The 24,182-nt window shown below is 47.4% G+C and overlaps 1 protein-coding gene across 1 annotated transcript in view; it reads left to right on the top strand.

Annotated features, from left to right (window-relative positions):
• The first annotated feature begins 1,648 nt into the window (after positions 1-1,648).
• The window catches only part of LOC116998738 (TGF-beta receptor type-2-like), a 34,175-nt gene continuing 11,641 nt past the window's right edge, over positions 1,649-24,182 (top strand). Inside the window, exons 1-3 of the mRNA XM_033064791.2 lie at positions 1,649-1,970; positions 20,573-20,717; positions 22,486-22,688. Coding sequence (XP_032920682.1) covers positions 1,919-1,970; positions 20,573-20,717; positions 22,486-22,688 — 400 coding nt within the window. The 5' untranslated portion in view covers positions 1,649-1,918. The remainder of the gene's footprint in view (positions 1,971-20,572; positions 20,718-22,485; positions 22,689-24,182) is intronic.

Consider the following 24,182-nt stretch of genomic DNA (forward strand, 5'->3'; position numbering starts at 1 on the left):
GAAAAAACAATACCCCATGCTTCTCTTGCACTTCCAAATCACACAGCATGTTTTGTCAATGTCCACCATTGTTTAAAGCCCCTCTGGCCTCCTGCTGGGGACATTATTTCTCTCCAAGTTTCATAGGCAGCAGGGGTTTCTTCCTGGTTTTAAAGGGGGCTCCCATGGATCATGAATAACCTGTGATGTTGCTAACACAAGCCTTATCCAGTTGTCTTGTTACACACACCAGAGTTCACATCTGAAAATCCAACTGGCGATCTGAGAAACCCATGGGCATTTTGAAAGGCACTGAACAGAGAGAGGAGAGCTGGCAGGTCACCCTGAGAAACCACTGTGCACAGAGCAGCTCCAACATGAGCTGTTCCAATAGGTTTGTTGGAAAATAACATCTCTGAAAGTTTGCTGAACATTTGTTCATTCTTAGTCCTCAGAGGCCGTATTTGATCTGTGGTAGCTTGGGCCAGGGACATGCAGGCATTTCCCCAGGCTGAGCTGACCTGCATCTGGGCACCCTGGAGCAAGTCAGGGCAGACCAAGCAATCCTCTGCAGAGGCTTGTGTGTCACCATGGCATGGGAGGCACACTTTGTTAATCAGCTGTGCCTGGACCACATCTAACAACTCCTCTTTTCCCTTTTGAAACACAGAAAAAGGGAAAAGAGATACCACCATGTAACACCCTAACAGAATCATTTATACAAATAGTTTACAAAACAAGTGGGTGCAAATCATTAGCAAGATGGATACAAGAAAGGGTCTTTAAGTCCAGTGGAGGAAAACACTCACCATAATGAACACACACACAAGCATACATAGGTACACCATGTATCCTCCTCAAACTGATTAATGAACAAAAAAATGAATTGCAAAGTGGGTAAATAAAAATCTGGAGATTCACTGAATTAGAATACAGTTTATGCATTAAAATCAGTCAATATATTTTTAGTAACTATAAAATACTATCCTTTTTTGTTTGTTTGCAAAAAGGCTTAATAACAACATGTCTACTACACTCAAATACATTGATCTGAAGGATTGGGGTAAACCATAGGGCAAGAGTTTGAGAATTTTACTCCTCCTTTTGCCACTGATTGATTGTGTTAACAACCAAGGCAAGTCAGAATTCTGCTACGTTTCACAGTTTCCCTTTTGTAAGTGGGATAATATTTCTTACAAGTTTTTGCAGAGCAGTTCAAGATCTTGGGGAGAAAGCTGATATTTAAATGCTCTATGTTATTATTTTAGGCCCTGATTCAGGAAAACATATATGTTTAAATCCTGCTGCTTCAATGGTTAACAAGCACCTATTTTAGGCTAATCTCACATTAATGTGGTCTTTCTGAAAAAGCTGCCCTAAACTTTTAATTATCCCTATTATAAATACAGCCTGTTGAAGCTTATTTGAAAGATAATTTCTAAAATAGAGGGGTAAAGTAGTGAATTAATGGCAGCTCAGCTTGTTGAGGCATTACCTTTCGTGCTTTATTCAGATGAAAGCCTCATGCAGGAGTGCCCATGCCTTTTTGATTAGATGCATGCAGCAGGCTTTAGGTCCCCTTCAAAGATCCTTGATCCGGATGGAGCCGGGAGCAGCTCCGCATTGACATCAGGGAAAAAAAAAAAAAAAAAACTCTTTTTCTCAGAGCCTGGCTTCTTCCCCCAGCTCCCCCCTCTGATATTTGTATATATTTCGAGAGGAGAGTCAGGCTTAGTTTGTTCATAAACTGCAGTTCCTGGGCGGACCCCACGCACAGCTGGGCTTTAGCTGGATCCGCCTTCCCGGCAAGCCGGAGCCGGAGCCTCGCAAAGAGGGGCTCGGGCTTGACAGCACGAACGCAGGGGACTGGCTGCACCGAGGGAGGATGAGCTGGTCCACGCCGTGAAGCTGGGCTTCTGGTTGCCAGTGGGATCCAGAAATGGGCTACTGGAGGAGACTGGGGCTGCTTTCCTTACTGCTGCTCTCCTTGAGTGAGTAGAAAAATGTTTCTGGTCAGGCAATGCTAAGCAGCATACTCAGAGAGGTCGTTTATTTTTCCTTCCTCCAGCAAAACAGCTAATCTTTGATTTCTCCCCTGACAGCAATTAGCCAGAGGATTGGAAATAGCAGAGAGTTTAGCTGAATACTCTGCTCCGACTGCATGAGCTGCGTATTTCTCTTATGGCGAGGGGCAAGTGATCGCTTGGTGGAAAGTGCTGTGTGCTCGCTTGGAGCAGCTCGCAGATGTCAGTGTTTACAGTGTAAAAATATATATAGGTCAGCATTACTTGTTGGAAGTTTTTATTTTATTGAGGGAGATTAAAAGCAACTGAAGTGCGCCGCTGAACGATCTGGCTTCGACAGTGTCCAGATGTGGGGAAGTTTGCAGCTTAGAACTTTTATCAGCCCGGTTTATGTGCAGAATTAATCGAACTATTAAAGAAGGAAAGAAGTGGGGAGAGGGGGAGGAGAAGTGTCTTTGCAACAACATCTGGTTATTCGGCAAACCTTTCCAGCAGTTACGTAAAGATTTCTTTGTAATAAGTGCCCTGTTTCAGTTTTGATAGCACTCCTTCAATACTGTAGATAAAACCCTCCAGCAGCACTTGAAAATGTGCCCATCCATGGTTTAACTTTTTCTTGTTTATATCTTGATGATTGTTTCATAACAGGGAATGGATTTGTATATAAGTGAGTGTTATATACACATCTCCTAAGTATGTGTGTGTGTCTTTCTGTATATACAGCGCCTATGCATGTGTATACAGGCATATATCCCTACACAGCATATATTTATATATTTGCATGGACACTGCTCTTTAAAGTGAACTCTTACAAACACAGACCTGGTACCCTTGCTATAGAAATTTCAATGCAACTAATATCACTTTTTGCTCAAAGTGATGAAGGAGGAGGGTTATAACTCCAGTATTTTTGCATCCAAATTGCTGGGGGCAGGGATCTGTATTTGCATTCACTTTACATGGGTCCCCCTATCTACAAGACCAGGGAATAAAAGAATGATGGTCAGTAATTTGTGTGTAGGCAAGCAAAACCATGGGAGAACCAGATGGGGACATTTAGGGCACAGAATCTGGTTGATTTTTCAAAAAGTCACGGAATCTATAGTAATTATTTTTTGTAGATAATACCCTAAAGTGTGGTTTGAAATGTAGCATTCTATACTGATAACATCCTGCTAACTTAATCACATTTGAAGTAGGAATTACTACAAGTTATTATTTAAAGCACAGTCTTGGGTTGTTTTTGGTAAGAAAGAAGGCCACTAATTATCCTTCAGAAATACCTAATTTTGGAGTTATTTAACTTATGGTTTCCTTTTTCTGAAAGGCAAGGTTTTAATCTGAAAGAAGCCAAACCAAAACATATCACGATTACTGAGTTCATCTGAAAGGTTATGTGAGTGATATAATGACAAAATTTGCCTCTGCACAGGGTAAAAAAAATAAGCCAGGGATTGCTGTCTGTGATTCAGTTCACCAGTGATAGATGTTTTCTGGAACTACCTACACTTCCTTTGCATTTAGTGTTGAGATTGACCCTACAGTCATTCTGAGAAAGTGAAAGTACCCAAGGAGCCTCATTTACACTGACATTAAAAGAGAAGGGAAGAGCTACTTCCCCAAATTCTCCAAACTGACAGAATATGCACATTCAGATGTTCTTCAAGCAACAAATTGCACCACTCACCCAGCCTCTCCTTAAAGAGTGCCGGTGCTGGCTTGGTGGCAGCAGCAAAGTTGCTCCTCTAGCACGGAGGTTTAAGACTTGCCACACTGGCCATGTGTCTCTGCTATCCCAGAATAACTGAGTGTTTGTAAGGACCCTGCTGCTGCCCCTAAGGCTTTACCCAGGGCAGCACAGACCCCAGCCCGTGCTCCACGCTGCCTGTCCATGCCTTTAATCCCAACAGGACTGAATGGCCATCACACAGCACATGTGATCATTTCAGCTCATGTGCAGTGGATAAAAAGGGCTCCAGTCTGACAGAACACTGAAATTCAGCTACTGGATTTCCCTAATTCTCTATGTCCAGCCTTACCAAGGCTTCAAAAGATCCACCCTTAAACTTCTCCTCAGTGGCAGTGCTTGCTGGAGGGCAGCATTTTTACATGGCTTTCTCAGCAGAAGGTGAAGACAGCAGCTGTAATTTCACCACTGCTAACACAAACTCTCACACAGGTGAGCAGAGAGCCCTTCCAGGACAAAGCAGGTGCAGTAATTTACTACCTGGACCAGGACAAAAAATTACAAGGATCATTCAGAATTGGAAAACTTTCTTACAGAGGGAGAGCTTGAGGCTTTCAGTGTATTTAGGTTGGCCAGGAGGGAGCTGGGAGGTGAGCTGGCATCTACAACCAGGTCCTGGGAAAATGTTTTCTGGCAGAGGGCTTCCTCTGGAACAGAGGTAAAACAAGGTGTACACACTGGAAGCTAAAATGGGGCAGTGTTATGTTAGAGCACAACACACTAAAGTTGTTCCAGCAGGTAGTTACTCAGGCTTGGGATGTGGTGCATATTTGTTCTCAAAGCCTTCAAGACAGCAAGACTACCTGCTTGGAACTCTATAATCTATATAAAAACTAAACACTTGATGTCAGGATTAACGTATTGTGCACATGGAAACACTCTGGCCTTAAAAGTAGGAATTAGGAGGATTCCTGCCCTGTTTTCTATGAATGTTGGGAAATCATCCCTTGTGCTCCATCTGTCAAGAACAGGGCTCACATCCAGACAAACAAGCATGGGGCTGAGCTCAGTCACATCTCACAGAGGGGACAGCAAACACCACAACCCTTTAACCTGTGGAGACAGCCTCAAGAACATGAGCTGTCTCACTGCTGTGACAACAGCTCTCAGGGCAGTGAACAGCCCCAGGAGCCTGGCAGAGTCTTTGTGCATCCAACCTCCAAAAGAGGATATGAAACTCCAAACCTGCCAAGGCACATAGCACTTACTGAGAGGGAGAGCAAGCTATACCCCTTGGGCTCTGGTGAGGTTCCAAAGAAAGGAAAAGAAGATTTTTGAAATGAGGTGAGGTTTCAGGTCTGCTCCCCCAAGCCCAGAGCTCCCAGCTCCTGGGGTTTGAGTCTGCTTCCCCATAACTCCATCTCCTGTCAAAAATGCTGGTCCACTAAAATTTATTGCCACATCTCCTGGGCTCCCTTTGCCATGGTTGATGGCTTTTGAGGGGTTATCTCCTGGTACATGGTGGCTTTCTGAAGTCACATTCTCTTTCCTTCTTGCAAAAACTGTTCCCCCAGTGAGCCTCTTCAGCTAAATATATAGAGCGTATAGAATTCATAAATCAGGACAGGGAGCTCCAGGGCTGTCAGAAAAGCATCTCTGGCTTTTGATCTGCTGAAGAAATCTCTGACCTATCCCAGGCTCCTCAGGCAGCTTGTTCAAGAAATTGGCCTCTTGATTCTGAGGTCACCAGAGCTAAAACCAGAGGCTGCAGTGCCACCAAAACGCCCCTGCTTAGGCAGGGGATCTATTGGGATTGCACCCCAACACCAATGCATGCAAAATTTAGGAGCACTGGGTCAAACCTGAGCTGGTGAGAGGATGAGGGAAGGAAAAAGACAAAGGAAGAGTCGGCCTCCATGTCACAGGCATTTGCAGAAAGGAGCTTTGTGGGTCCAAGGGCCTGCCAGGGCAGCAGAGCAAACCTCTCCTCCCAGACTAGGCAGCATGAGGAGGTGGGCACTGCCCACCCCAGGACACAGGGCTGCAGGGATGGTTATGACAATCCATGTCAAGTCACACCATGCTTTGCTCTCATATTGATTTAACACAGCCAGAACACCAAGGAAGAAATCACCACCCTCAGAAAGCTCTGAGGGGCTGCCAGAGCCCCACACTGGCTCGGTGTAGCTGCGTTGGAAGAGGCACAGGATCCCACTGCTTGAAGGAGAAACCTATGCATCCTACCATGGGGCTAAACAAGAATGAAGCTGTACAAGTTCTCCAGTTAGGAAATAAAAATGGAAAACACAAGAAAAGCCCTGACAGTGCAGAACTGGAGTGCTCTGCAATGTTGCAAATGCCATGGGACTCAGCAAGGAAAGCCATGGCTTATTTTCAATTCACCTTTACACATCTCCAAATCTGATGCAAGGGTTTCAGTCCTTGGTGTGAATTAGATTAACTGAAGGTTAAGAAGAGAGGCAGTGTACAGCTATGTGAGATGAATGAAAACCAGTCTTCCTCTCCCCTTGCATCTCCAGCTTTGCTCAGACTTGACAGGCTAGTCATCAGCAAAGCTGACCATCAGTAAAGCTTCACTCTGTATTTTAATATGAAGAAGTGCTTTTTGAAATATTCCATACAACTTGAAATTAAAACACATAATTCTCTAACAAAAAAAACCCCAAACAATCAAGACAAAACTGATGTTTACTGGTAGTTTACTGATGTTATCACTATCTAATGATGGCCACAGAGACATTTTGTGTACTTGTAGTAAATAAGTTCAGCCAGCTGCAATCATGATATTTGTTACTCCCATTAGAGACAGAGTTCTGGACAGATGTATCCCATGTATGTACTGAATATGCAGAAAGCAAACATTGGCATTAAAAACAGGTGACTGGGGCCCTTTATTCTGAGAAAGAATTCCGCTCTACTGCCTGTACTCCACAGCTTTATATTGCTCAGTGATTTGCTCTGTCGAGTTTATTTCCTCAGGACATTGTTTTCCTCTCCCCTCAGTGATAACTCTTTGCAATAACATTTGCTTTCAGCCAGGCTCCACAGTGTTGCAACTTGCCATAAACTAATGAACTCTCCCATAGATTGTCATGTTTTCAAGGAAGCGCAACATCTGATCCTTTTATTAAAAAAAAACAGTCCCACCAAGGAGACAAAATCAGCAGCTCCCACACACTCTGCTCTTTTCTCATCCCGAGTTCAGTGCTCTGTGCCAAGTGAAAGCCTCGCTCTGGAAGGGGCCTCCATGCAGAAGGGAGATAACACCACTGATGGCTGCCTGCCCTATCAAACCTACATTATGTCCATGCTGGACCCCAACTGTGGGATAACATTTCCTTAGGGATCTTCAGGGGGAAGTGAAGGAGTGGCTGAAAGCTGTCTTGGCCCTGCTCGCATGCACTTCCCTGAATTCAGAGTCAACTCTTGTGATCCTGCCTCTGGAAATGATTTGTAGTGTCCATCAGAGTCATATTTCTTCTTCTTCAGTTGGTTCATCTGATTGTTACATCCCATGTAGGGTTGAAATTCTGCTGCCAGCTTCTGGTAACTGTCAAAGTTTTAGGAGAAGTGGGAGAGCCTGCTTATCGTGCAATCCCCTCTGCAGCCCATGCTCCTACCAATTATGAGGCTCCAAGACTTAACCTTTCATGGAGCTGTTGCACTGCAGTGTTTTCCTTCCCATCGATAAGCCAGGAACAAATGACAGCTGATTTATACTGCAGCAAATTCATCGTGGCATGTGGGTCATTAAAGTGTCCAGCTGTGACCACAGCCCGTGCTGGACAGAGGGCTATGGCCCATGTGGGCTCCAGCAGCCCAGGGAGATGCCTAAACCCAACTGCTACCCTGGACTGCACAGGGTCTTTTGGATTCAAGATTTTATATATTTTTTAAGGACCTTATCACAATTTGAGCTGAGTGATTTGAAGCAATCAGCCTGAGCATGCTGTAGGTGGGGGGGCTGATGTGCAGTCCCAGCTGCAGTGGGAGCTGAGGTGTGGTTCCAGCAGCGGCAGCTGCAGAGTGTCACATTGCAGGGTCCTGTGCTCCAGCTCCACCTGTGCCTCTCTCAAAGCGGACCACAACTCTCAAAGTAGTTGAAGCAGCATCATACTGGACACATTCTGTCCCTTCCCACACTGTGGATGGGGATGTTCCCTTTAGCCCCATGTTAGTTACTCTCCACTTGACCCTAAACTCCAGTCTTTCTGGATAAGTAGATGTCCAAAGAAAGCTGTCCACAGCAGCTTCCACCATGGCTCCAGTCTCAGTGCTGGTGTGGCACGAAGGAAATTCCAGTCTGCCTTCACTCAGCCTGCAAAGAGCTGTTGTCCTGCCCATGCAGCACACGATGGGAAGTGCTCTGGCCATGCCTGGGAGCTGGAGAGCCCAGGCCTCCAGGGCCATCACACCCCCTAATGCATGCCCTGCACACATAGCAACACAGATGTGCTTGTGCCAGCCATGGGAGCCAGCACAGCCATGGCAGCCAGCAAACAGGGCTGGTTTATTGTCCTGCTTTGGGGTCCAGGCAGGGCAGAGCCCTGAAGCAATCACCCAAGCTAACACCACTGATGTCTGATAATGCCCCTCTATTCAAATCTCTCCTAATCTCTTCAGTTCCTGCAACATCCCTGTGAAGATGTTCCCTCTGGAAACAACACACTTACATCTCTGCATCTGGAAAGCCCAGAAACATCTGCTGAAGTTCCTGGCCTCTAAGAGAGACCTTTTCCTTAGATCAACAATGGAAAACCCTGGGATTTTGATACTGATCCCTTCTCCCTTCAGCTATCCCAAACCAGAAGCTTAGCTGTATCCTGCAGTGCCATAGTTCACCATGCATCCCATCAGGAAGATGTTGCCAATGTGGATTCATACCGTGACCAGCAGGTGTGAAAATCCAGAGAAAAATTCCTTCACTTTTCCTGCAAAATCAGTAATTCAGGCCGCTTCCTGGAAGCAGTTCTTGTGAGTGCCATGACTATAAGTGCTTCTGGTCCATTTACAATGAACACTGGTACAGATATTTCTTTTAAAAGATCCTTTGTTGTTTCCAGGTGGATGGTTTAATAAACTGCTGTCCATGCAGAATAAACGCCTGTGTCCACCTCGAGTGTTTGAGCAGGTTGCCAGTCAATGCAGCTGGAACATGATGAGGAACATCTGTTTGATGTTGCTTGATAAAACTTCCTGCCTTGGAGACTCTAAACACCAGCATCCAGCATGGAAGAAACTGAATCAGCTGCTGTCTTGCTGCGTAAAGCATTTTTTCCATGCTAGATCTATCCCAAAATTAGCCCCAACCAGTCCATGATAGCAAACAAGACCCTTCTTCTTACAATGGGAAGTGACACACAGACCCATAAGCTCAAGCTGTTGAATGAATCATCCTTCTTCAAATAGACCCAGGGTACAAGCATCCACAGAAATAAGACCAATGGATCCCATGGGATCTCAGTTCCTGCCATGCCTTTAATATGTCAAAAGGCATTCAGTGGAAGAAAATGCAGACATTCCCACCAGAGGCAGAAAATATTAGCTTGGGGCTGAGGTCTCAGCAAACATTTACTGTGGTTTTGTACGTGTGCCATGTGCTCACCTGTTTGCAGAGCAGCAGCATCACGTCTGAGCTTCCTTCCACCCTCGCCAGGGCTATCAGCTCTGCAGCAGGCTGTGGCTTGGGAGGCAGCTCTTGGGCACAAGAGCACAAAATGCTCAGCATGGCATGTCTCAGGAGGTGTCCAGAGGCAGGATGCTGAGTTAAAAAGACAAGGCACTACTGTAAAATGATGAGATCATGGAGCAGGAGATGGTGGAGAGAGAACATTCCCCACTTTGTCACTTCTTCCATGCTGGAAGAGCAGCTTTGTCCCCTGAACCTCATCTCCAGCTGTTGAATCTCCCTGGAGCTCTGCTTCTGGGAACCTTCTCCTGCAAAGGGGATCTCTTGAGAGGTGTTGCAAAGGCACACAAGCTCCTGTTACTTCTATGTCTGAAGAATAAGCACTTCAGGCTCTGTCAACAGAACTCTTGGTTCCATTCCTGAAAATAATTCTTTTCCAAAACCCTGTCCCCCTGCCCTCTTGCCATAGCTCTCTTCTGCTTTAAAAAATGGAACATATTCAATTCGAATTCAACCCTACTGGGCAGTGAGTTTTGGTAAGTTACAACACAAGCTCCTGAAAAGATATTTTTTAGCAGGTGAAGAAGGGTGTGAAAGAGAAGAACACACCATCTATTTACTCACTAAACATGGGACACTTCAGGAGAAGACAAAGTTTTTAGCATCTGTTACCCAGGCTAGCCTCAAGTTCCCTCTGACAGAACAAATTATTTAATTACTGTTAGATCTGGTCTAAATGAGGGCAAAATTCGACTCCACATAATAATTTTAGCAGACAGAGAACTGGCAGTGTTGGAACAAGTTGATGACAGCACATGGATGGAGAGTTCACAGAACATCTCTGCCCAAGCAGCTTCTCTCACAAGCCCTTTTTCTCCTTGGGAATCAAAGTAAAAGAAATGCAAAAAAACCACAAACTGGTCAATCATAAGAAGTCCAACCAGAGATGAAGAGCAGCAGCTCCAGTCCTACATCTCTTTGTGGGCTCATCAAAGACCTTCTAGCAGATGGGAAACCGAACGTGTGCCAGGAATTTCAAACACTCCTCAGGAAGTTCATCTAAATCATCAGTAACCCATTTGCACTTAAAACAGAGCGAGCCCTGTTGCCCAAATGTGACCCAGATAATGTTTCTGACGTGTTTACCTATTTGGATGGTATCCTTCAATTTCAATTGCATCTATTCACAGAGATCCAGGATTCATGCAGAGCTGAAAAATATACAGAAAATTGAATTCCAGAGCATAATGTGATGATAATAGCATAAAAAAAAGCCCCAAACTCTGACTGCTGCACAGTAGTTTTACTTGAATGGCAGTAGCTCAGGCAGAGCAATGTCTGCTACCAACTTGCAGCTCATGTGTTTTTCCTACTTGGTTCATTGCTGCTGCTTTTTCTGTGTGAAAGGGAGGACTCATGACTGCTGCATCTGAGAATGAGCTGCAGAAGCTGCAGATAATTGAGATATAGGATAGACTGTTAATGCCTCTGCAGAAACAAGAGCAACAAAAATGATGGCAGTAACAGAATGGATTTGGTTGATGGTTGCATTCTGCCATTCAGCTCTCAGTCCTAAAAGTGCTCTAAAATCCTCAGCAATTTCTGCAGCAACTTGCAACAAGATGAGCTCAAACCACCCGTGCGTGGCCAGGTAGTGACTCCTGCTCCCAGGCAGTGTGGGAGGTGGGAGAATGGACTTATTTTTAAGACTAGAATTTAGTCAAAACCAGATCACTGCAAAGTGCTCTTCAAAGGGTTGAAATCTCAGAGCCCTATGAAAACATGGCATGCAAATCCCCAATCATTAGAGGGCAGCTTCCCCTGGGGATGTGCCAGCTTAGCCCTCTGCAAACCCCACTGGCAGCCCACGCGCCCCGGACCGTGATGTGCTGATAATGCATTGCCTCACCCTGCAAGGCCCCAGATAAGCAGAGGTGCTGGCAGAGCTGCTAAAATTACTTGTGAACTGCTGAAACTCAGCATTTCCCCACCTCCTCAGACCCTGAATAAGTGGCTTTGCTTTCCATCTGACAAAGAGGAATGGCACGCTCCCCTCGCGTGCTCTCGGGGCTGGTGGGAGATGCTGTGGCAGTGGGGCCATGCTGGGATGCTGGTGAAGGTCACCACGCTGTATCCATGGTTTTCTCTTGGGCTGACCCCTGCCTGTGAGGGTTTTTTCCCTCCCAGGGGCTTCAGGCTGTGCTGCTGGCTTGGCTTGCTCTCTCTCTAGGCTTTTCCAGTACAACACAGGCTGGAAAGGACAGCAGAGTATAGGAACAAGAAAGAAATGGGGACATAGGGGCAATGAAAGGGACTTGTTGCCAAACAAGGCTGCACCTTCAGACACAGGATGGCTAAAAAACTTGGTTTCTGTCATAGCTCCCCTCATCTGATATAGCCCAGTGGCTGACAAATGCCTGAAGGGATAAGTACAGGTATTACCAGGCAAACTCACACCTGCTTTTGTATGCCAGGGAAGTTTTTTCTGGCCTGGCCATGGCTCTGGAGGTACTGGCCATAATTACACAGCAACCCAGAGCACCCAGCACGTAGGGAGTGAAAAAAAAACCAAAACCCACTTTTAAGCTGCAGTCCTGGGCAATGTGAGGAATTCCTGTGCCAACCTTCTGTTCCAATCCTCAACCCTCCTTTGAGCCATCTTTTCAAGGAAGCATGCAGAGCATCCCTGCTCATCCCACAAAGGAATAAACTAGCCTGCAGAAGAGGGGACAATCTCTAACTTTTGAGTTTTCTCCTTGTTTTAAGACAGCTTTCCTCATCTAGCAGGTCAGCACAAGGACAGGTGCAGTGGTGACACCCACATGGATCTGTGAGCTTGCCCACCAGCACTGCCCTCAGGGCTGTTCCCTCCTGCCCCTTCATCACACTCATCTGTCCCTGGATCACAGCTTGGTGTCACCTTCATGTTCAAATTCCAGCCCAGCAACTGGCAAATGATGTTGCATGGTCCACAAGCCCAGCCAGGTCTAATACAGCATTTCATCTTAATTGGACTTAGCTTCTTGCCCAGGTGAAGCAGGTGCTTGGCTGCCTCAGGGACTTTCTGAAAAATAATGCAAATAACATGCAACCAGGTAACCCCCAACCACCAACTTCACTGATATTTCAGTGAAGTGTGTCAGTGAAATGAATCCAGAATTTTCAGACATCATTTTCAGACATTGCTGAAAGTTTCAAAGACACTGAGAAAAACAAATGAAATTATGCAAAGCCACTACTGTTTTATCCATTCCATATTCCCCAAATCTCAGCTCAACATCTCTGAATGCAAACTGATGAATGGGAAATGTTGTCCATGACTCCAGAAAGCAAATGCTCCTGAAAAAGCTTGAGTTCAGAGTCTAATGGGGGTATAGTTTTTGCCTCACCTAATATTTACAGTCCTTCCAAAACTCAGCAAGGGCAGAACATCTTCCTTGCCATGTTGGGCTGGGTCCTGCTGGGCTTCAGCTTGCCTGACTTTTCAGACTTTAATGTCAAACTTTCTTTGGTAAGCAATTTTCGCATTTTGAGTTCCCCAGCTGAAAGATAAAAAATAGGCAAGTGTTACACATTTCAAGGCACAAGAGAAATCAACAAACTTGCTTAAAATATTTAAGCAAAATAAACTTCATCTTAATAATTTTCCTTGTAACACACTGTCATATTCTATGTGCAATTTTTCCATAACTCCTTTCTAATGGGTTGCATGAGAGCTTGGATGCAAATTAACTGTGAGGAGATGGGAAAGATCCTCCAGGAATTGCTCTGCATGTGGAAATGAATTTCAGTTTAGCCACTTCAGAGCAATTTTTTTGTTTACTTTCCACTGACATGAAATCAGCCACGATTGCATCGCATGCGGGATTGGTTAGCCAGTTACATAATGCTTAATAAATCCAAGAGAAATAATATAAAACACATCACCCAGTCTGGGAAGAGGAACAGTATCTCAGTCAGTGTCACCAACCCGCCTGAGCCAGGCATCAGAAGCTGATCCAGCGCTGGGGAGATGCAGGGCTGTGCTGCATGATAAATGTGATTAGGAAAAATGCTTGTGGCACGTGTGGAGGCCTTGAAGACAGACAGATTGTGTGTGATGGAGAGGGTCTGTGGAGAAGCAGAGCTCACACCCTGGTGGGGAGGGCAGCTCACCCCGTCCTGCAGGGCAAGGCAGCACGTGTCGCACACCCAGCTCCAGCTGGACCTGCTGCTGTGCGAGGAATTACCTCACCCCAATAATGCTCCTCCGAGTGCTTCGTAAAACCATGACGGCCCTGTAAACAGAAAGAGCCAGATTAGGTGATTAATTATTTACCACAGATTATTTCTGCAGTGGTGTGTGGAGGAGAGAGAACGTTCCGCTGGTGGTCCCTGGGGAGTGGGAAGGGAGGGAGATGAGCCAGGATGGGGCTGCCAGGCTGAACACCAAACGGTGGTGCTGATTTAAACCCAAAAAAAGGCGGGTTTGGGAAGGCTGGAGGTACTTCTGGCCCTGCAGTGCCAGCACTCTGGCTCTCCCAGGAAAGCTGTCCAGCCCACAAGTGTGTTGCCCCAGGCACACAGCACTGCTCTGCCTGGAGCAGCTCTTGGCCTCCTTTCCCACATTTCCCCGTCTGCTCTGCTCCCCCGCTCTGCTTCCAGTCCCAGAGGAGACCTGCTGAATCCTTCACCCACGCCTGGCTAACTTCCAACAGAGGAAAAGCTGGGCATGAAGGGGTTAATTACTACAGGCGCAGCTCAAGCCAAGCCTGTAAGTGACTCCCTATTGCTATTTCGAAAAGAGGCTGCCTGGAAAGGGAAAGGAAAAAAAAAAAAAGAAAAAAAAAAGAGGTTTACTTTACAACCATCATTATTTCATCTGCAGAGTTTATACAATGGAAAATAAAAGCCAGGGTACGCGAAGTCAAATCATTTCTGTTTCATTAATGGTATGGAAATCGTTTTGTTTTTATAGGGGAAAAACAAATGTGAACTTGATGTGTGTGTGTGTGAGAGAGAGAGAGAGAGAGCATGCAACTCCCTTCATTGCAAAGGGCAGAGCAGTGAAATCCAGAAATAAAAAATGACTCAGAGGCCGTAGGACCTATGAGTCAGTTGAGCTGTTGTTGTTTTTAAACACAAGCGAGAGCACAATATGGCAAATAAGTGCCCGTGCAGCGCCCCCGCCGCAGCATCCCCCGGGCCGGACAGGGCTGTGCTGCAGCCCCGGAGCCGGAGCCGCACCAGAACCGGGCTGCGGCCGGGCTGGTCCCAGCAGCACAGCCCCGGCCTCAGAAAGTGAAATCTGTGAAAGACACTTGAGATCGGTCAGAGCGGATGGAGGACACGAGTGGCTCCGAGGGCAGCGCACTCCCTGTCCCCACCCAGACACCAAATGACTAAAATCAAGGAGAAGCTGTCCTGGCCAAATTCCAAATTCTCCCTGCCCGGTGCCAGGCATCTCCTCACATTGGCATTGCAGCTTGCCTGGATGCTGCTGGCTTTGTTGGGGCACAGCCCTGGGGTTCCTCAGCACGGAACATCCCCAGCCCCCAAAGCAGAGACATTGCACTGATACACAGAAAACCTGCGAAAGGCACCCGAGAAACACCGGAGATTACCAAAGCAGAAGCACGGACAGCAATCTGCAGAGCTTGTCCCTCCCCTGGGTGAAGTTAGATCATGATGTAATTTAAGCATCTGAAAGAGACTGGAGAAGCCTGCTGTTATGATCCATACCCAATTTACTTTGTAATGGGACTAAGCAGTATTTGCTAAACACTGAATTTAAAGGGATATTTTCACAAAGGAAAAACAAGTGGTAGAATCCATCAGTTACCAGCCTGTTTGAAGAAGGTCCAAGCAAGCCAGAAATGTATACTGCACTTCTTCCTGGCACTGGAAGAACTGGTGTCTAACACAATCAAAATCAGTTCTTTTTTATTCACTAGGAAACATTTCTGGCTCATTCCTTGCTCCATACTGTACTCTGCCAAATGCAGCATTTATTATGCAGGACGATGTGGGACCAAATACCTAAGGGTGGAGCCTGGGTTGGTCCCCTGATCTGAATGCAGCACTGATGGATTTCCTGGGAGAGCCGGTGGCTTGTGCCTTGCAGAGGCAAAAACCGGGATATTAAGTTTTTCCAGCTCCATTTGGTCTGCTCTACCTCTCCTACAAAGACAAAGATACACATGGATGGAGAAGAGCAGGCTGACACTAAAAACCAATTTGGTTCAGAAGCTGTAAGCAGCACCAGACCCCACTACTGGAGAACAGGAGTCTGCTGGAGGAAACTGAGCTGCACCCAAAATAGAAGTACAACACTTTGAGGTCTGGTTCTGGGGAGATTCTGCAGCACAGCAGCATGCTGCAACCAGAGCAGGCATTTTCCAACAGGTCAGATCTAGCTCAAACTGACTGCAAGAAATCCGGGATCACTGTTACCCAGGTCATGCTGAACAACTTCTATGGAAACTTCTGACCCTGTACAGAATGTCCTGGAAATCAGGGCATAGGAGCTATCCTGATGCCCATTTGTGGCACTGGCTGTTGCATCACGGAGGAGGCAGCTCAGGAGAAACCTGGTGATGGGGAACACCTGGTGCTCTCACATGGGTCAGCAAGAGAGCAGAGCCCATCAGCTCTGCTGTTGGATTAATCTTAAAAACAAAGTACTGCATATAAAAGGGAAGGAATTTGTTTGTTCTCATAATAATTTTATGAGAGGCTCTGTTATTGCGTGCTTGTGTCATTAACCATGGATAAAAGCCCAAAGCAAAACCTAATCCCAAACCTGGCGGCAGATGCAGGACTCACTGCGGAGCCCGGCTCACCCAGGTGGGAAAGCAGGTCCCAGTGCAGGTTGTGTTTCCATCAGGGCACCCATCTGGGGGTTTCCAGGAATAACAGAGTTAGTTAGAGCTGCTCCCCAGTCCTGTGCTTAAGTGCACTGTTGATTAAAGAAAGCAGAGAGCATCTCAACTAATCCCCCAGCCTTAGTCTCTCCCAGTGCAAAGCCTGGGGATTACAGGTTGACTGACTGGCATGGAAAAGGTGATGCAGGGGCTCTCAGAGCCACTACAGTAACAGCAAGCTGGGCAGCACTCTGTGACTGCTGAAATAGAGTCAGTCCCATGCCAGGGTGCTTGGAGATAAGCAGAAAAGAGGGGATAGACCTCACTGTAGAACATTTACAACCTAAAATTATCAATTTTTCTTGTCCTTGAGAAATACAAGCAATGTAAGGACAGTTACCACCGCAAGACAGAGATGATCTGAAGGTCCTGTAATGGAAGTCCTGTGCAATAAAAGCCTTGATCGCCTTCCACCTTGGGAAGTGGAGAGCTGGGAACGGGGATAAGTGTCCTAGCATCTCACTCCAAACACATTCCCTTTAAGCCCATCTTGGTGTTTAGCTATCCCAAAGCAGCATGTCAGGGAGAATACTTGAGAACTGAAAGTGTTCATTCTGCCCCTCAGTAAAAATGCATTTCCTGCCCTTGCTTGGGCTACAAGGTGCTTTCTCCTTGCCTGTAACAAAGTGCTGTGCCTGCATCCCCAGGCATCCCCAGCTTGCTCCTTAGCGGTTCTTCCTCCTTGGGGACCACAGTGGGGGGAAAACTGGAGTCAGAGTTAGGTGCTGGATGACCCACCTGCTCTCTGGGGCTGCAGTGGTAGAGAGAGGCTCACAAAATCCCCCTCCATGCTCTTACAGGTGCAGTCCCTGCTGGCAGAAAGCTCATCTGCTGTGGGTGGCTGCTTCTGCAACTGCAGAGATGGGACTGGGGTGAAATTCTATTGGAAAGCTGTTTTCAATCACTCTTGTATGGGGAAGAGTTATTGACTGCAGCAGTGGTGTTTCCATGGGCTTTGCAGGTGGCCAAGCAGAGGTTGTGGATGCCCTGTGGGCAATGAGAGGCTGGAGGGCTGCCCTGACACGCAGGGGAAAATATCCTGGAGTCCTTGGGTGGTGGTATCACCCCTGCTGCTATTGCAGCAGAGACACAGGCACTTCTGGCATCCTTCTTCCTTTATTCCCTGACTTGAAAATCGTCTCATATTCTCTCAGTAACCTCTCTGGGGTCCCAGTTATAGATACCAGAAGATTTGATCCTGCTCTCATGCACAGGAGAACAAGCCTTCCTATTGATGGGAAGCCAAGCTCGCAGTGAGCCCACCTATCGGTGACTTCAAACCATCCCTCCAACTGTCGCTCCACAATAACTTTGACTAACTGTACTATTTATTGGCTCACATCACATCCTTATGGCTTCAATTTATTTCTGGAAAACTCAACCCACATTTAATTAGTTTATAGTTTATTCCAAGTTTTGCTTATCCAGCTTTTTTTTTTTTCCCCTGACTTTTTTTTTTTTTTTTTTGAAGTTTGTATTTTGATGTTTAGCATTTGCCTTGGCAACATCTGGAACCCGTTTATGGAAGTGTATTGTTACTTTAACTGCTTGTGCAGCTTTATTAAATCATCTGACTATTAATATTGAAAGTGTTCATCTGGGTCTAATCAGGGCCAAGATGAGTGATGTGGCAGCTAAACTGTACCTACGAGCTAATGGTTCAAGGACACACAGTCCTGAAGAACCTTGCAGTGGGCTTTGTGCTCTTCTTTTTCACTTCCTAGGACAAGAAGGAGGTGGGGGCGTGAAAAAAAGAGATATTCCTACTCTGACCTTTCTTGCAGAGCAGATAACAGAATCACAGCCTGAGTTAGTTTAGAACAATTTGTCTCCAAAGAATTTTGTCCAGTTACTGCTGTATTTCTGGATCTTGTTTCCATATTTAACTCTTTCATCTGTCCTGGCTTCCCCTCTGCACAGCACAGCCAAGCCAAGATCCCCACCACATGCACCAGTGCATTACTGGCGAGTCTGACCTTCTGCTCTGAGATCTCGAGCAAACCCTAGATATAAATAAGTAAATAACATACCTGGTGGGTATAAATATAAAAATAACCAACCTCATCCTGCACCAGCAACATCCACAACCTGGATTTGTCCTTTTGTTCCTCCTCTGCAGAGCCTCCAGGTATCCCTGGGGTGGTGGTGCTGACCCAACCCCACAGCAGCCTGCTGTGAGCACAGCAGAGCCATGGATGGGTTCAGCTGAAGGGGTGAAAGAGGAATTATGGCAGGGACACCACCAGAGCACAGACCTGGGTGTGGTAGGGCTTGGGTTTGGGGTGAGAAACCAGTTCACCTTCAATTCTCTGTTCCCATGAAATTATGCAAACGGAGTTTGTAGGGTGCGGTGGCTGTCGCTGTAGGTTGAAGGCTGCACACAAATTCTGGGCTTGATTTCTGTTCCATGCCCAAATCTCATCCTCCAGTGGAGTTTTGCCTCAGATTCTGCAAGCTCTGCTCTGGCAGAGCAAGGCAGGGAGGTGAGGGTGGCGCATGCTGGCTGCAGGTGCTGCAAATCCCAGCTGAAGCCGTGGTTTCAGTAGCTAACCCGTGAATGGATGTGGGTAACTGGATCTCTTGAGGTCACCCACAAAATACCAGGGTGCCCCAGCAGGGCCAGAGCAGCCTCAGGGATGGGGAGGATGCTGAGCAAGAGGTTTTGGGCAACATCTTCTCCTACCCTGCTCCTCCAAAACCTGGCACAACGCAATCCCTGCTGAGCTGCGTTTTAAGCCTGGCATGGGTCATTTAAACCAAAATTCCCTCCTTCCAGCCTTCAGATGCAACAGGCTTTTCCTCTACACCCAGGTTTTCCCCCCACCATTAACCTTGGCCCTGCATACAAGGCCATGGGAGCTTGTAAATGGTTTATTTCTGTGTGGGAGCCTGCCAGGAGCTCTTTACGACTGTCGCAGGGAGGGGGGTCTGGGCTGGTCGAGGAAGCAGAGCAGGCACATGGGATGCTGTCAGAGCAGGCTGCATGCCCTGGATTTGGGGAGCAGAGAAGTTAAAAACCCGTTTTTGCTGTTGGGATAGAATAAGAATTAAAAAGGGTCCATGGGCTCAGCTGTGGAGCACAGGCAGGCCACAGGGGTGACCACCAGGGATGCAGGAGCTCCTGCAGGTTACCCACACACCTGGGGGTGCCCATGGCTGTGCTGGATCAGCAGGGCTCTGCCTGCAGGGGCTGAGGCTCCCCAAGCCATAGTCAGGGATTTTGCAATTTTTCTTCTTCAGACTTACAGCTGGTGATGGAAAACCCTGTGAGGGCTGTGGCAGCACAGTGAGCTGTGAGTGCCCCTTCCATAGGGGCTGGCAGCACCCAGCAGTACTGGGTGGTTCAGGGACATGGCACCCAGAGAGCCATGGATAGCCCAAACCTTCAAAAAATTACCTGCTGTAATCCAGGTTCACACCTGAACACATTAGTGTGCATATATTTAACTTTTTAAAAAAGTATAAATACATATTTCTGCATATGCCACTCAGTGGCTTTTTTTTTTTTTTTTAAGACATTTACCAGCCTTAAGACAGGAAGTTTAAATTTAGCTGGGATCTATCCCTTAACCAAGCATGGTTCATGTACCCTTTCTATAAAAATAGAGATAATGTTATGCCTGTGAGATAGAGGCACAGCAGCTCCCCGCAGGCAGCAGTTATTCCTGCTGCTGTGGCAGATCTGAGGCTCCAGGGGTGGGAGAGCATCTCCTGCTGGGATGGAGCACAGTGGGAACGCTGGAGGGAGCAGTCCGTGTTGCCCCAGAGTTTGGAAAATTTAGGTCACAGATAGTTGGGGAGTGGGTAGCAAACACATTTCCCAGCTTGGCCTCATTGAATAGGAAGAGAGAGAATGAGGAGACAGCAGGAGTGGAGGGAGCTGTCCCAGGCTGGCCGTACATCCCTCCCCAGCACCTCTCCTCCTGCTGAATAAATGAAGTCTCGGGATACAGAGACTCGGAGGTGCCCCTGTTCCAACACCGAACGTATTCGGGATGAGGGGAAACGCCAATTTGAGCCTGGGTTGTGGAGGAAGAAGCAAATTTCCCCTTGGTGATAAATGGTGTGGGGAAAACAGAGATAAAACGTGATTCTCTGCGGTTTCCCAGGGTTTTGTCCGGCGGCACCTGCCGGCAGCATCCTCCCGTCTCCTCGAGGCTTTGGGGTAACACAAAGCACAGGGGACTGCGCAGTGGGCAGCAAAACAAAAGCTTTAAAAATAAATGCGTAGAGAAAGGGGGTCAGCAGAGGCTCCCGTCCCCTGGCGGTGTCAGGGGCTGGGGATGAGATGAGGATGCTGTCACTCACACCAGCCCCGCTCTGCCCGCAGCCTGCACTGCCCGCCGCAGCCTCAAGACCAACCTGTGCAAGTGGTGCGACTCCACGGCTCCAGCCTGCGAGGACAAGGTGTGCTACAGCAACTGCAACCTCAACTCCTACTGCGAGGACCCCTACGAGATCTGCGTGGCGATATGGTGAGAGGAAATTCCCTCCCCAAGGGTGATGGGGGAAGAAGGGGTTCGCGTGTGTACCCCTGTGCTGGTGTTGTTGCCTGTTGCAGTAATCCGGGACTTTCTCTTCCTCTTTCCTTGACTCCATGGTAATTAAAATTACAATGCACAGTAAAAAAAATAATTTGGCCTGCCCTGTAATTAGTGCCAGTTTATTTTCTAAATAAATTAAGCTTTTGAGTGCCTGACACAAAGCGCGGCAAGTTTGCTGCAGGACCTATAAACTCCCATAAACCTCCAAATTTAGCTTTACAAGCTGAACCCAAGGGCAAACCAGCAACCCTGACCTCCAAACCTGTGATGTCCTCTTGCATCAGGTGGGTGAAACCTCAGTTCACATGCAGGGGTGCAGCCAAGGTCAGTGCCCATCCAGCACATGGACATCTGAGCTGGCACCACGCTGGGGTTAACCCACTGGGTTTAACTCACCTCTTTCCCATCCCCTGGAAAAGTCCTTTTCTGCTCCTGCAAGAGGTGCCTGGACAGGAAACACTGCCTTGCACTTCAGACCAAGCACACAGTGCATGATTTGGCCCAGAGGAGTGCCTCCCCCAGCTTTTTGGTCCCCATGAGTAAAACTAAAAAAACATCCATTTTGGGTCTGCCCAGAGTGATTTTCCTCCACTTTCCCTTTTAATTTGCCTGCCAAAGTGAAAGCCAGCCAAGCACTTATCGCTAGGCTTTATCTCAACCTGCTAATTAGTGTGGATGCTGGATGCCAGCTTTCAGTAGGAGTTTGCCTCAACCTAATTGTTGCATTATGGACTTTTAAAAAGCAAAACACAACAAGAAACCCAAACAAACAAACAACAAAATCCACCCCCTGCCCCAAATTCCCCTAAGCACACATGGTGAAGCCACCTTAAATCCTGGGTAGGCAATCCATGTGTCACTGGGTTTTTCCCATTTACAGCTGACATGTGCAGGAAAGTTCAAGATCCCTGCAGCAGGATTCCCCATGCCAGGGAAGCAATCCCATGGCACAGGATGGAGCTGCACCCCTCATTGTGTATTGGATGGGGTGAGGTAGCTATGCAGTCACAAATAACCTGCCCACCCCTCCCAGCATCTCCCGTTCCATTCAAAGATTCATCCAGAGAATAAGATCCCTGCAGGCAGGGCTCACCTCCAGGCCAGCCCTGCTGCTTGCTGCTCCCTTGCAGAGGCATATGTGCATCATCCAAACTTGTTCTGAGTGGGTACCTCGGTGACAGCAGCAGCTTTGGCCTCATGCTGATGTCCTCCAGCGCCCAGCCTTGGCAGAAGGGATCTCACCCTCCTAGGACTCTTTGTCTGTCAAATTACCTGGTAGCCCCAAAAAATGTGGGGTGTGCTGAAACTGGGGGACTTCACCAGGGAGACAAATTTAAGTTCTTTCCTTGGCTTTTATGCCTGACTTCCCAGCTGACCTCAAAGACATTGTCAAATCTCTCCCCCACCTTGCACCACCAGATCAGGAGTCAGAGGCCATCCCTGGAAGAGTAATGAATGGTTGTCATTCCTTTGAATGCACCCAGGAGTAGCTGCAATGCTGCAGCCTGTGCAGGGCCAGTCATATCCATCACTGGTCCTAAAGTACAAGTAAACAGAATTGTACCAGAGCCACTGCAAACAAGCCATTCCCTACACAGCTTGAAAGAAATTATCTTAGAGCTGGGTTAAGGTGATGCAGAGGTGACACAAGGACCAAGCTGCCAGGCTAACGCTGTGTTGGTTCATTTGTCACGAGCAGGAGGCAGGACAACGAGAGCATCAGGATCAGCACGCTCTGCCACAACCCCCAGCGCCCCATCGAGAACCTGATGGTCCCCAACTACAACACCTCGCGCTGCGTCATGAGCCACCAGCCCAGCGAGGACGGGGCCATCTACATCTGTGGCTGCGTGGATGAGCAGGAGTGCAACGACAAACTCATCTTTGAAAACCACACCAATGGTGAGTGCTTTTGCCAGTGTCCTTTATGGAGCAGCACCCAGCACCAATGATAAATCCCTGCAGAGTAGGACATGCAATGGCAGAAGGGGTTCTTTTGTCATCTTCTTTGACCTCCCAATATAAAAGCCAGTTAAAATCTCTACCCTGTTACTGAGCCCATCATTTTGTCTGTAGCCAAAGCATTTCCCACAGCAACACCTCCAGCCTTTGTGTGGAAACATCAGGTGATGGAAAATCCACCATATCTCTCAGTGGGCCGTGCCTTCAGCACAGGGTGAAGGGGAACCCAGGAGCTGGTGTAGCCTAATGTGAGTCAAAAGCTTTGAAAGCTTTAAATAAATTGTGTCAGAGCAAATCCTGCCCCAGAACACACCCACAGGAACTGCTGGCATCCCCCACAGCTGTAACCCAAAGAGGGGGAGATGCTGGGCACAGGGCTGGGCACACAGCAATGCCTCCCCTGCTGCTCTCCTGGGAATTCCTGCAGCAGGGTTACCCCCAGGAAGGGACAGCCAGAGCCACCCAGGTGCTGAGCACACACGTGAGTGTGTCTTGGCACGCTGCTGCACATGGCTGGAGATCCAACAGGAGCTGTAAATCCACAGGAGGCAAAACTAAGAGGCAGCTCATTTCTGTACCTCAGGAGGGTCATGTACTTTGGAAATATTTCCAACCAGAGCCTTTGGGGGCTTGTCTAAACCTCCCCAACTCCAAGTGGACCAGGTTTATCCAAGTGTCCCTTGAGAATCTGATCTGTAACAAAAGCAAAGTGAAATGCCTCCAATTTTCCATAATCATGGAGCAAGGAGATGCTGAAAATGAGCCTAAGCAGAACCTGCAAGCCAGTGGTATAGCTTCTCCTGAAACATAAGGAAAAAAGAAAAACATCACATGAAATGCAAATTCTCTGAACAAACAAGCCACTTTAATGGAGGCAAATGATGCTAAATTTGGCGGTTCTTTGCTGCTTCCCCAGCCAAACATAACAGGTACACACACTTCTAGGGAGAGATAGTCAAATCCCAAAGCTGATGCTGGGATATGTAATTTCACACAAAAATGACAACTGGCTCATTGGAAATGCCGCCCCCAGCAAAGGCTCCATAGCCAGCCTCTCCTGCCAGCAGAGAAAGAGCAGTGCAGGTCTTTAACAGCTCTCTCCTCTTAGACATGGGCCAGGGGGCCAGCTCAGGCAAACCCCAGGCTCACAGACCCCATTCTTTACATCCTTTTCTTCTGCTTTAAGGGATCATTTGCATTCTAAATATTAACTTGTGGTCACATTCAATGGTATAGACAATTCCTGAGCAGAAAAATATCTAACAGAGACAAGTACTTCTCTGGCAGCTGAAGCAGGCTGAACTTTTTCGTGTTCCTCGATTCCTAAAGCTCTGCTTTCGGGTCTGGGCTGCTGGGTGGCATTGCCCTCACACTGGGGGTGCAGGGGACTCCATCAGAGCTCAGAGACCACTCCTCCACCTGTGTTCCAGCTGA

The sequence above is a fragment of the Catharus ustulatus genome, chromosome 7 (assembly GCF_009819885.2).
Source record: "Catharus ustulatus isolate bCatUst1 chromosome 7, bCatUst1.pri.v2, whole genome shotgun sequence".
In the NCBI taxonomy this organism is placed as follows: domain Eukaryota; kingdom Metazoa; phylum Chordata; class Aves; order Passeriformes; family Turdidae; genus Catharus; species Catharus ustulatus.